The sequence below is a fragment of the Coregonus lavaretus genome (genome assembly GCF_964263955.1).
Source record: "Coregonus lavaretus genome assembly, chromosome: 23".
In the NCBI taxonomy this organism is placed as follows: Eukaryota; Metazoa; Chordata; class Actinopteri; order Salmoniformes; family Salmonidae; genus Coregonus; species Coregonus lavaretus.
The window spans coordinates 22,707,772-22,722,084 of record NC_140010.1 but is presented as its reverse complement, the minus strand read 5'-3'; the positions used below and the strand labels follow the sequence as shown (position 1 = coordinate 22,722,084).

The window sequence follows — 14,313 nt, the reverse complement described above, 5'->3', positions numbered from 1 at the left end:
ACATGATTTCACTTATTGACCCCCCCCAAATGAAATGGTCAGAGAAACTCCTCAAAGCTGCCAATACAATGGGCTGCTTGCAGCTGGGGCTTCAAAGTGATGACAGTTGGTGCAACAGAATCTCTCTGACACACACATCAGGGGCAGGGAGGGAGGAGGGCTGACTTTCAGGCCATGCAGGAATCACTTCAACCACCAGACAGTACATGTCAACACAAAGCCTCTGCCTGCATACCACAACGATGTGTCCCTAATGGCACACTATTCCCTATATATGACCAAAACCCACAGGGCCCTGGTCAAAACTGGCACTCTATAAAGGGAATAGGGTGCCATTTGGAACGCACACCAAGAGTTGATATAGTAGTGGATGGGCGGGTTACTTGGGTTCAAACACTCCGTTATGGCAGACATGCATTGAGTCAGAGAGAAAAGCAAATGGATGGACAGAGAAGAAAGGAGTGTAGTGGATCCTTACCATGCAGATGAGACACTTATATCTGTCCCCTCGTAGGATCTGTTTCTCCAGTTCCCGGATACGAGCCTTTAGTGCTTCGAACGTGGTGGCTGTCGAGCCCTCTGTGATCCTGTAAAGAAGAAAAGCTTGGGTTGGGTCACAGTGACACTCAAAGAGAAAGGATCATCACAATTACATCATGAAATCTCTTGTTTTAACTGTTTGGTAGCAGCACTGCAGGGATGCAAAGGCCAAGGTATTTGGTGGCCATTTTATGCGTTATCATTCTTAATCTTCTACCTCAGTCCCAGTATCTGATTGCTTTGAGATGGTTGTTCCACGTCAAGTTTTTCCATTCAGTCCTTGCTTGTCAGGACACCGAGCTGTCTTTATTCTGTGCATGACACCTCCCTATTTAACAGCTGTCTGTCTGTATCCTCCCAGGCCCTATCCCTACACTGACTGACCCATGATTTACGGCTCCCTCCCCTCCTCACCTCTCAGGCCCCACTAAATATCCCCTGATTAATGCCACTGCCTGGAGAATGTACATTTAACACTGTCCTGCAGCATATGAACTAGCAATAACTAAATCAATATGGCCGCCAGTGATTGTCCGGGATGCGGCGCTAGCCAGATGTTTATGGTGATCCGCTCATTTTCCAGCCAGATGGAGCGCTGATCTACAGTATTGATTTACTATTGGACCAGCTCTCAGCGGGAGGCAAGGCACAGCGCTCCCCCACTCCGATTAGCGGCCGGTCGGAGGGCCCATTGCCTCGGCTATCTATGGCTTCATTTATTATACTACCGGCCTTGTGTGGTTGTTCAATGAGGAGGAGTGAGGGCTCTGAGGACCACAGAGACAGTACAGGAGAAGAACTAGACAGGCCACTTACCTAGCTCGATAGCTACATTGAAGAAAGCACTGTTTTTGTGTTATCATATACAGTGGGGAGAACAAGTATTTGATACACTGCCGATTTTGCAGGTTTTCCTACTTACAAAGCATGTAGAGGTCTGTAATTCTTATCAAAAAATAAATCAAAAATCCAGAAAATCACATTGTATGATTTTTAAGTAATTAATTTGCATTTTATTGCATGACATAAGTATTTGATCACCTACCAACCAGTAAGAATTCCGGCTCTCACAGACCTGTTAGTTTTTCTTTAAGAAGCCCTCCTGTTCTCCACTCATTACCTGTATTAACTGCACCTGTTTGAACTCGTTACCTGTATAAAAGACACCTGTCCACACACTCAATCAAACTCCAACCTCTCCACAATGGCCAAGACCAGAGAGCTGTGTAAGGACATCAGGGATAAAATTGTAGACCTGCACAAGGCTGGGATGGGCTACAGGACAATAGGCAAGCAGCTTGGTGAGAAGGCAACAACTGTTGGCGCAATTATTAGAAAATGGAAGAAGTTCAAGATGACGGTCAATCACCCTCGGTCTGGGGCTCCATGCAAGATCTCACCTTGTGGGGCATCAATGATCATGAGGAAGGTGAGGGATCAGCCCAGAACTACACGGCAGGACCTGGTCAATAACCTGAAGAGAGCTGGGACCACAGTCTCAAAGAAAACCATTAGTAACACACTACGCCGTCATGGATTAAAATCCTGCAGCGCACGCAAGGTCCCCCTGCACAAGCCAGCGCATGTCCAGGCCCGTCTGAAGTTTGCCAATGACCATCTGGATGATCCAGAGGAGGAATGGGAGAAGGTCATGTGGTCTGATGAGACAAAAATATAGCTTTTTGGTCTAAACTCCACTCGCCTTGTTTGGAGAAAGAAGAAGGATGAGTACAACCCCAAGAACACCATCCCAACCGTGAAGCATGGAGGTGGAAACATCATTCTTTGGGGATGCTTTTCTGCAAATGGGGACAGGACGACTGCACCGTATTGAGGGGAGGATGGATGGGGCCATGTATAGCGAGATCTTGGCCAACAACAACCTTCCCTCAGTAAGAGCATTGAAGATGGGTCGTGGCTGGGTCTTCCAGCATGACAACGACCCGAAACACACAGCCAGGGCAACTAAGGAGTGGCTGCGTAAGAAGCATCTCAAGGTCCTGGAGTGGCCTAGCCAGTCTCCAGACCTTAACCCAATAAAAAATCTTTGGAGGGAGCTGAAAGTCCGTATTGCCCAGCGACAGCCCAGAAACCTGAAGGATCTGGAGAAGGTCTGTATGGAGGAGTGGGCCAAAATCCCTGCTGCAGTTTGTGCAAACCTGGTCAAGACCTACAGGCAACGTATGATCTCTGTAATTGCAAACAAAGGTTTCTGTACCAAATATTAAGTTCTGCTTTTCTGATGTATCAAATACTTATGTCATGCAATAAAATGCAAATTAATTACTTAAAAATCATACAATGATTCCGGTTAGATTCCGGTTTCAACAGTTGAAGTGTACCTATGATAAAAATTACAGACCTCTACATGCTTTGTAAGTAGGAAAACCTGCAAAATCGGCAGTTTATCAAATACTTGTTCTCCCCACTGTAGATCTACTCACACCAATGCCATGTTCTCATCAGAAGGTATATGACTTCAAGACCTTGAATGTTCATTTATCTGATGTTAGTCCAATACAATACAGCTGATTGTTACTCAAGTCAACTTGAAACTCGTTTGACTGGACAGAGACCTTGGCTACAGAAAGGAGAGGCCAGTCATTGTCTCCTGTCCTGTGACACCATAGCCATAAAGCTTTAAAATCTCTCCTTATTAGCGAGGAGCTTGTAAAAAGGCATTTAGTCTTGATTAGCGTGCTTGCTTATAAAGCAGGCCCAGTAGCGCTGTCCTCGGTAGCCTGGTGTTTTCCCTTTTAACAGCTTCATAAATCCCTGTGGTGATTCACTCAACAAACACTGTCATTGGGCCGCACTGAGTAAAACTTTTCCCTATAAAGACCAACCCTCCTCTTGTCTCTTTCTCAGACACGAGGCGGTTTGACGATGAATATTAATTTAGTCAGTGATTTATAAGAAACCACATTCTAAAAGTTATTTAATTCCCTCGTGCAATAAAAGGGGGTTTTAATCTTGTTTTATGTGGAGGACTGAGCCGATGGAGCGATGGATGGTGGACAGGAGTGTTTGTGTGTGTGTGCCCCTGGTTTACTACACACTAGGCAGAGGGGACTGGATTACCTCACTGGGCTGAAAGTAATCAACCATTTGATGACTGTATCAGGGGGGCCAGCCCCAACCAAACCACAACCCAACCACAGACAGGCAAGCACTGCATTACTAAACTAGATCATAGCAATTATTAGTATCTATATACCACTTTCAACATACCTTGACACAATGACTCCTTGTCATTGTCACTTTACAGCTTTACCTCATTCTATTGTCTTCCTGGATAGGTAACCCTGTCTTTACTGGGCATAAGCCTGTGTATAAATTATCACAATTTAGCTTGACTGGTAGAGGAAGATGGTCTACGCAGATCACGTTTCGCTAAACCTTTTCCTAGACTCTAAACTACTATCATTTGTAAAGGTACACCTCAAAAATCCATGTTGTAATATACCAAACAACCTGTGCTAAACTTTAAATGATTTATAAGATGAGTTAAGTTATTGGTTAGACGTAATGCTAAGGGAAATACAAGTAAAGCAAACATTGTGGGCATAAAAACAGGGCAGTGAATCAGGCCTGGGCTGAGGTTTCTGACCACAGTGGGACTCTGTGGGGCACTGAAGCTGTAGTAGCCTTGAGTACTGATAAAACCTTACAAGACTTACAATCTAACCTGAAATACTACATCATGCAAAGATGTCCCTGGCTGCTACACCATCTCTGTGTAGCTGGGACACTACAGTTCTTTGGAGGACTACCTGGGGTTGTGTTCAGAAGGGCAAACCATAGAATGGAAAACTAAAATCTTAACTTCAGTAGCACTGTTTCAGAAGTTCTCCCTACTGAACACAATCCCTGAAGCAACAGAAGGGGAGGATGGAGCCAGAGAACACCTTACTAATATTGAGTTGCACCCCCATCCCTTTTGCCCTCAGAACAGCGTCAATTCATTGGGGCATGGATTCTACAAGGTGTTGAATGCGTTCCACAGGGATGCCAGCCCATGTTGACTCCAATGCTTCCCACAGTTGTGTCAAGTTGGCTGGATGTCCTTTGTTTGGTGGACCATTCTTGATACACACAGGAAACTGTTGAGCGTGAAAAACCCAGCAGCGTTGCAGTTCTTGACACAAACTCGTGCGCCTGGCACCTACTACCATACCCTGTTCAAAAGGCACTTAAATATTTTGTCTTACGCATTCACCCTCTGAATGGCACACATACACAATCCATGTCTCAATTTTCTCAAGGCTTAAAAATCCTTCTTTAACCTGTCTCCTCCCCTTCATCTATGCTGATTGAAGTGGATTTAACAGGTGACATCAATAAGGGATCATAGCTTTCACCTGGATTCACCTGGTCAGTCTATGTCATGGGAAGAGTTTTGTACACTCAGTGTATGTTATCTCAGCTGTGATCCTCCCCTCTGACCTCCACAGGACGGAAAGCGAGAGAAAGAAATAGAGAAAGGAAGAGGGAAAAAGAGAGAGCTTGTCATTCTTCCCCGTTAAGTGTTCTTTGTTCAGTCTGAATGTGTGCGGGAGGCTGTGCGTTGCGCCCATTTCTCATTTGATTAGCCCACCTTAATAGGCTCCCTGGCCCCCCCCAGGCCTCTGCACAACCCCCTGCAATCCATCTCCATCAGCCCGTTATCTTCATCTAGCGTCCACCTATATCCCAGCCTTTCATCTCTCAGGCAGGGAGAGAGGCAGGCAGGCAGGGCCAGTGGTGGCCTCCTGAGCACACTACTGGCTGGTGTAATTACAGTTAGATACGAGCGAAAGGGAAAAGGAGAGACCCAGAGGACTGAAAGCCTTTTACAATGGGGATTAATCCACATCCACCTCCTTCCCCATTCACCCAATTAATTCGGTCATCTGTACATACAACATCTTTGTATGATAGGCCTATGCAAAAATGTATGTCGAATTTACAAACCTTCGGAAACTCAAATGTATATTCACATCTAAAAACGTGAATACTGTTGAAGATTAAGATCAAGTCATATAACAAAGGACTAGTTAACAATACCCACAAATTCCAACAAACTATGGAGTGGGACATCGCTATTACAGTCCATGGCTGCCTCAGCTCTGTTAACTAACGCCTTAATTAAACTGACACCAGAAAATAAAACAGTTAAGTCCCAATTGATTTCTTCAGCTCCAGCCATATGTGTGTGAGGAGGGTTTCAGGTGGCTATAGGGGGAGGGCTCCTCTCTCTCACAGGGTCCGAGGGGGGAGAGGCAGAGGAGGAGGGAGCGGGTGGGGTAGAGTCATCACACAGAAATTGAGGACAGATTCAATTATTTGCGGAGCTACATGGAAATCTCTGCCATTGTTTCAAGTTGAGCATGAAATTTTGCAGCAATCACATTGGCGGCATTGGAGAGCTCATTTATCTTGTTTGGCAACGAGCGGGGATGGAGACACCGATGCCAAGAGATCATTACCCATCTGGGATGAGATCAGAGATTTCACTACCGCAAAATGCACACACGCGCGCAAACACACACACACACACACACACACACACACACACACACACACACACAATCAACATAACGAAAGGAGACATATCTCATTTTCATCGAGGGCTGAGAAAGAGAAAGCCATATGCATTTTGCAAACAGCAAAGTTGTTCCTCTGAAATCATTCAATCCCTTATTTGGTCTCTTTTAAAGGATTCTCACATTAAGCCTCTTTCTTTTCCATCAGGAAATTGCCCATAAAACTGTCACCCTGCATGTCCATTTGTTTCTAGATTTTGGCACAGAAAAGTCAGAATGTAAGAACATACAAGCAACATTGTACTGTTAAGAAGAATGAATGATGTCAACTCATGTACTTAATAATAATAATTATTATTATTATTTCCTTGTCTTTTTTATGACAATAGTAAATAATCATACAGGCTTGTTCTTCCCAATAAGCCAACAGAAAGTAAAGAAGAACTGTTAAACTATTATTCCCGTAACAACCCTCTCTCTGTTTGATGAATTACATCATCTCCCGCCGTATAATACAATACCCTTCCAACATCCTGTGGAACCTGATCAAATAAGGCCTCGTAGAAAACAACGGCAGGGAGGGAGAAACGCTAAATATCTGTGAGAAATATAGGTTCAGCTGAAGAGTTACTGTGACTGTCTGTAGATGCATTCTAAATGGCACCCTATTCCCTATATTGTGCACTATGTTTGACTTCCTTTTCCACATAGGGCACAATCAAAAGTAGTGCACTATACAGGGAATAGGGTGCCATTTAAGACACAAAGTCAGTGCTCCAGAGCAGACTGGTTGGTGAACCCCTCTCTCTCTCTGCCTGGCTGGTGGAAATATGATATTAAATAAATAGGCCTGTGTCACGTCTGGAGGAGAGCAGAGCAGCCGATAGCTAAGCTAATAAAGCCGATTGAGGAGGCAGGTAGGAGGCCCTTCTCATGGCTAAAGCCTACTCTTCCTTCTGTCTGACATCAACCAGCAGGAGTGATCTATGCCCAGTGCGCCTAACACGCCTAATACCCCTACTCCTTCATATAATGGCACAGAGCGGTATTCTCTTTCTGCGGCTGTGAGGGCGAGCGTGTGTGTGTGTGTGTATGTGAGAAGGGAGGCAGGGAGTTTCAACATAGTTACAGCGATGAATCAATCTCCTAAGTAGTCATGCTTCTGGCTTCACCACTTAGGGAACGATCCCCCGTCTATCTTCATGCCGATCCCCCGTCTATCTACACGGCCAAAAAAAATGAATCAACCTCACTATTCCTAAACCCCTACACCGTTTTCCTTATGGACACAAGGCTTTCCCTCCCTAACCCTCAGACAGTCACTGTGTTTACATCTCTCAGTCTGTCTGTCTGCCACACAGACGGATCATAATGACGCTGCCACAGAGGATGTACTGATGATGAATTCATCCCCCCACTCTGCACACACACACATTTATCCTGGGTACACACACCTTCATCCGGGAGAGAGAGGGAGGGAGGGATCGGACCAGATACGTGATCACAGTGCACCGATGAGCACAGATCAGGTCTACGTCCCAAATGGGACCTTATTCCCTTCATAGTGCAGTACTTTTCCATTGGCCGTGGTCAAAAGCAGTGCACTATGTAGGGAATAGGGTGCCATTTGGGACGCAGCCGAGATCAATACATCTCAAGCTGCTCTGATTATGCACCAGTTCAGTTCTCCAACAGCAGGCTGATATTCAATATGTGGCTAGAGCAGCTCTATGATAGCTGAGCAATGAAGCATTTAGCCTGCCGGGCAGGCAGGGCAGCCCTCCCAAGAGGAGACAGTCAGTGGAGAAGAGTGTGTGTGTGTGTGTGTGTGTGTGTGTGTGTGTGTCTACGGGTGTTAAGAGGAAGTAATCATGTGTGGATTTATAAAACACTTGCTACGCTCGTACTACTATGCCCTTCACAGGAAGTCAATGATGATGATGGCGGCTGAGGGAGAATAAGAAATGGAGCCGTTTGGTTGCTTTGTTGAAACCAAAACATTCATTTATCTCAGTCAGAGTGAGCAGGGCTGGGGAAAGGAAACAGCCAAATGAGATGTGAGGAAGGAGTGAGAAGGAAGAGACAGAGAGATTGTGATGGAAGGCAGTGGCAGACTGCAGTTTGCAGTTTCCGACCCGTGGCCACGTTTAAGATAGGGTTGGGGAAAACCGAAGCAACTGAGCCAAAATGGGGAGCAAGAGGAGGAATATGCCACACATGCAGAAACAAGCAATCAACCACAATCCCCCGCTCTCTCTCCACTAGCTGTGCTGCTCTGACCCCAATTACCCATTCAGGGGCCGGCCCTGCTTCCGGGCGCCACATGTCGGGGAATATGGATGAGGACATGGAGATGAGGGAATTAGAGAGGCTGGCCTTTACCATGCACAGATTATTCACATTTATCTGGTGTTTGGTAGGGAGGCTAGGGAGACTGCCTGTGTTTCTACTACACTAGGAGGTCTGCCGGCCTGTTGCTTCTCACCAGGCCTAGTGTGTGTGTGTGTGAGTGTGTGTGTGTGAGTGTGTGAACACTACTGGAGGATGGTAGAGCAGCAGCTAGGCAAACAATTACACATGATTAGGTTGTAATGAATTGGGGAGGTAGGTGGCTAGGTACAGCAGCTAGATAGCAGAAGGGGGGAGGTAGTGTGTGTGGTGATATTAGGATTCCTGCGTGGTGCTGTGTGTCTGGCCCAGATGGAGCACACAGCTACAGAGAGGGGATCAATACGGTGGGACTCTCCTGTGATCAGACCAGGGGACAAAGTGAGGCTTCGCTAGATTCACCGCAGGAGGAAAAACGACCACACAAAATGCATCATTTATGACATAACTGGCCAAGTGTAGGAAGGAAAGAGAAACTCATCTGAGAGTAATAGAAACGTGACATGAGAGGAATGGGGGAGGCAGTGGTTAGATTTCAGCCTGGGCAGGTGTGTGTGTACTGAGAAGAGAGGATGGGGGGATGATTCTTACTTCTCTATTTCGCTGTTTTTACAGGTCCGGGGCGCGTTGGAGGATGAGCAGGCGTTGGGCTCCTGAGGCAGCTGCTGCTTGCTGCTCTCCCCGTTGCTCGTAGAGGGCATCTCTGCAGAGAGAGAGACGGGGAGCTATTAGCACCAACCTCAACATTAATCAATACGGTCGAAAGATTTCAACAAGGTAACCAAAAATATAGAGGATGACATCTTGTTTCAAGCCTTAACTCACCATCACTGGCCCATTTGGAGAACTCTGGCGTTATTCTGTTGGATGGCATTCCACCACTGTAAGAGCAGAAACAAACATAATACTATGTCATGAGAAGGAGCTCAACGCCACAGACAGGAAGTCGTCAATAGAGTAGAGTTGACTAGCATATAGTAGAGTGGTATGAGTGAGAACCTACTTCAACACTGCGCCGCGTAGGGCTTCCCGTTCTTTGGCTTCTCCTTGGTCCTCTCCGGAGCAGGGAATGATGTCTGCCTCAGTGTACTGGGCCTTGCCGTACTCCAGTGTGTCGTCTCCATCCACGTCAAGGTCGGCGTCGCTGTCGTGGTTCTCCTTCGTGCTGCACATGGCAAAGCCTGTTCCTGAGGAGAGGCAGGGAGGCGAGAGAGGAGGGAGTCAGTGTCTTTCAGACCATGCAACCTTTGTCAATGTTGAGGAGGAAAATAACTATTTGTGTAAATAGTGTATATACCAGGGGTACTCAACTACTATTTGGGAAGATCCGGTCACACAAATTTCCTAGGTGGCAAAGGTCTGAAACGATATTTTCATGGATCGGTGTAGTAACAAACCCCCATCTCGCAACCAATGCGACCCCACACTGTTCAAACTCTACACAGCCCTCTTGTTGGTGGAGAGAACATTTTGCAGTTTTAAAAAGGTCATTTCCTGCAATTCTACACATTTTGCCATATCTTATGTGTGTTCATATGACACCGGAGTGACTCAACAAAATCAAATCCTGACTGGTTGCATCACCGCCTGGTATGGCAACTGCTTGGCCTCTGACCGCAAGGCACTACAGAGGGTAGTGCGTACGGCCCAGTACATCACTGGGGCAAAGCTCCCTTCCATCCAGGACCTCTATACCAGGCGGTGTCAGAGGAAGGCCCTCAAAATTGTCAAAGACTCCAGTCACCCTAGTCATAGACTGTTCTCTCTGCTACCGCACGGCAAGCGGTACCGGAGTGCCAAGTCTAGGTCCAAAAGACTTCTCAACAGCTTCTACCCCCAAGCCATAAGACTCCTGAACAGCTAATCATGGCTACCCGGACTATTTGCACTGCCCCCCCACCCCATCCTTTTTACGCTGCTGCTACTCTGTTAAGTATTTATGCATAGTCACTTTAACTCTACCCACATGTACATATTACCTCAACTACCTCAACTAGCCGGTGCCCCCGCACATTGACTATGCAACGGTACCCCCCTGTATATATAGCCTCCCTACTGTCACTTTATTCTATTGTATATATAGCCTCCCTACTGTCACTTTATTTTTACTTCTGCTCTTTTTTTCTCAACACTTTTTTGTTGTTGTTTTATTCTTACTTTTTTGTTTAAAATAAATGCACTGTTGGTTAAGGGCTGTAAGTAAGCATTTCACTGTAATGTCTGCACCTGTTGTATTCGGCGCATGTGACCAATAAAATTTGATTTGATTTGATTTGAAATGCAGGCCCCCGGGCACGTAATCTGGCCATGATAACTACAGGATTTAGATAGCCTAACTTACCTAACACAGGCTAGTAGTTGATAAACTGGACATTTCTGACAGGTTATAAAAAGTATTTATTACATTTCCATTTTAGTCATTTAGCAGACGCTCTTATCCAGAGCGACTTACAGTTAGTGAGTGCATACCTTTTATCTAAAAAAAATATATATATATATATACACACTGGCCCCCCGTGGGAATCGAACCCACAACCCTGGCGTTGCAAGCGCCATGCTCTACCAACTGAGCTACATGGGGCCCTGTTCTGGGTCCGGATGCGAACCGCCAGTTGAGTATGGCTGGTATATACTTCACAACCTCTGAAACATTCATTTCTGTAATTTCAGATGGGATGACATTGCAAACCAGGCCTCCAACAAACAGTAGCAAGCCTTTTCTCTAAGACCCTGTCTGCCTATCCCTCTCTCTACACATGTAGACCAGCAGGTTACGAAAGATCTGAGTTTGTCTATTAAACCTGCTGCTAAAGCAGACTGATTGAAATGGACATGTTGAGATGCTGCCATCTCGCCCTCCTTTTCTGTGAAGTGTTGTTGGCCAGGTGAGGCTGTCAGCTGCAGACTGGGGGAGAGAGGGAGGGAGTTTAGGGGGTTGTGTCAGCTGTCTGTCAGCTGCCAGTGGCTGGTTATCTGGTTATGGGAGCGTGGCGGTCTGGGAGGGGCTGACTGACTGGCGGTAGGGTCTGACTGGCACCTCTAGAAACCATGTGATGAGCGGCTCCCCAGACAAACTCCTGCTGCGCTCTGACTGGCCCTTTCAGCTCCACTTAGGGCCCTGCCTGTGCTACCCTTGAGACACACACAGTGCTGGGGGCTGATTGAGTGGTCAGGGGCCGAGTCTCCCACTCGTCTAGGGCTGGACACTGATAGCTGACTCATGTCAGGACAGGAGATGGTACAGTGGTGGAGTACAGACAGACTCAGCTGTTAAGGATAAAAAATGGCATGGGCTCATACAAAGACAAAAGGTAGAGTCATGGATAGAGGTTCTAAGGCCAACCTACTACAGAGACCCAGAAGGCAGGCAGCCTCTTCCCCTCTCTCCGTGGAGGCTGGAGGAAGCTGTGCTAAGGCACTGGAGCTGCTGCTGGAGAAGAGAGGGTAAAAACCATGTCCCTGCCTGCCATCAAGGCTAACCATTTTTTACAATGCGCCCATGCTTTTCAGTGATCATATATACTGAACAAATATAAAATGCAACATGAAACAATTAGGCCCTAATCTATGGATTTCACATGACTAGGCAGGGGTGCAGCCATGGGTGGGCATATGCCCACCTACTGGGAAGCCAGGCCCAGCCAATCAAAATGAGTTTTTCCCCACAAAAGGGCTTTAATACAGACAGAAATACTCCTCAGAACCCCCCCTCCCCCCTGTCAGGTGGATGTATTATATTGGCAAAGGAAAAATGCTCACTAACATGGATGTAAAAAAACATCTGCAAAAGATGTGAGAGAAATAAGCTTTCTGTACGTATGGAAAATGTCTGCGATTTTTTTATTTCAGCTCATGAAACATGGGACCAACACTTTACATGTTGCGTTTATATTTTCGTTCAGTGTAAAAGGGACCTTTTGAGTTTATTTCATCCCTGTAGCTGGGTGGAGCATATATATGAACAATGCCTGTGGTGCACAAATATGTCTGTTTAGCTGCTGGTGGCAGTGACAGTAGTACTAGACAGCTGAGGGGCCCAGTGGGCAGCATGGGAGCCTGTCCTATCCAGATAGACCACCACCATTCAGGGACCTTGAGATTATTTAAATAGTATCTGCCCACTGGTCCCCTCAGCTGTCTAGTACTACTGTCTCTGCCACAAGCAGCTAAACAGACATATTTGTGCACCACAGCCATTGTTCAGATATATTCCACGTAGCCACAGGAATCAAATAAAACGTAAAAGGTCCCTTTTATATGATCACTGAAAAGCATGGGCACATTGTAAAAAGGGTTAGCCTTGATGGCAGGCAGGGACATGGTTTTTACCCTCTCTTCTCCAGCAGCAGCTCCAGTGCCTTAGCACAGCTTCCTCCAGCCTCCACGGAGAGAGGGGAAGAGGCTGCCTGCCTTCTGGGTCTCTGTAGTGGTGGAGGGTTGGAAGGAACCAGAAATCACTGTTATTCCAATCAATTGATCAGGGTATTGATACTGCGGCTAGTTAGCGATGCATGGCTGGAGCCAGGAGATGGGAAGGGATGGGAGAGATAGCACAGCATTGATTTTTAGAAGACTGTGGTGTTGTGGTGGCTAAAGAGAATGGTTCTAGATGCTTTCACTGTCCCCAACCCCCAACCGTGTTGGGGCCACAGTGGTTCTAAGAAGAGGGCTTTCCAGAGTTCAGTTTTACTAGATGGGATTAGCATTAAACCCAGTGGGACATGGATAAATATTCCCCTTAAATATACTCTCCCCAACTGGAACTGACAGAGATGGGCAGACTACTACAGCTGCATTCGATCCAGTTCAATCTTAATTCACCACAGCGGTAAGTGTGGAAGAGGACTATAAAGACTAGTAGGGAAAACAAGATCCCCATCACACTGATAGCTGACTGATAGAAACTAAAACGAAGGGATGCTATAAAAGCAGGTGGCATGTAGCCTAACTATCCAGCCGAAATTGGATTGTCCAAAGTCTAAGCGTCAGACCCTGTTGTTGTTCCATGAGCAGACGAGAGGACTACAGCAGTCTTAAGTCATGGGCTGCGTCCCAAATGGCACCCTATTTCCTATTTAGTGCACTACTTCTGAGCAGAGCCCTACGGGCCCTGGTCAAAAGTAATGCATCAAATAGGGAATAGGGTGCTGTTTGGGACTCAGCCATGTTGTTGGGCTGGCCAGCATGGTCTGGTCCTGCTGCTCAGCCCTTATCTCTCCCTTTAACCAGTCTTGGCAGGCAATCTAATCTCCCCTGAAAAGGTCAGCAGCATATATATATATATATATATATATATATATATATATATATATATATACACATATATCTCTCTCGCTCTCTCTCATCGACTTGAACATGTAAAATACATGTGTTCTTGCCTGTGTAACATGGACCTGACTGTGACACGGCACACCTATCTCCATATACCACCTATTACCGCAGAGACAGAGTCAGTGACAACGTTAGGTTTCTGAGATGTGAGTAGCGAGGGAGGGTCAAGGGGCCAATCAACATAAGAGACAGCCTGACCAACAACACCCGGTTGCCATGGCACTGATAGCCCTTATCAGCCCTCCCCAGTCGGCTCTGGTTGAAGGCTGTCATATCTCACTGGCATTTACAGGACCCGTCTGGAGAGATGAGGGGACAGAGATGGAAGCCCATTTACAAAGGAGAAAGCACCGCCTTATATACCGGTGCCATCTCCAGTCAGCAGGCCCAAATCCTCTCTCCCTGGATCAGCCCACTTAGCCTTGGTCTTCACTATCAGGCTGTTGGGATCAGATCTGACCTCCTTCATCAATACAGCAGCCTTTAGAGCTGTCTCCCAGGTCCTCATAAGCCATGTACACAGGAGGAA

At 46.4% G+C, this 14,313-nt stretch overlaps 1 protein-coding gene across 3 annotated transcripts in view; it reads right to left on the bottom strand.

Moving 5' to 3' along the window:
- LOC311098747 (E3 ubiquitin-protein ligase RNF220-like) overlaps nucleotides 1-14,313 on the bottom strand; it is a gene marked incomplete at its 5' end in the record, with an annotated part of 152,005 nt that overhangs the window by 16,140 nt on the left and 121,552 nt on the right. For all 3 annotated transcript variants that reach the window (XM_084139295.1, XM_084139296.1, XM_084139297.1), the window contains 4 exons: nucleotides 479-587; nucleotides 9,045-9,156; nucleotides 9,279-9,334; nucleotides 9,457-9,640. In XM_084139295.1, coding sequence (XP_083995421.1) covers nucleotides 479-587; nucleotides 9,045-9,156; nucleotides 9,279-9,334; nucleotides 9,457-9,640 — 461 coding nt within the window. The remainder of the gene's footprint in view (nucleotides 1-478; nucleotides 588-9,044; nucleotides 9,157-9,278; nucleotides 9,335-9,456; nucleotides 9,641-14,313) is intronic.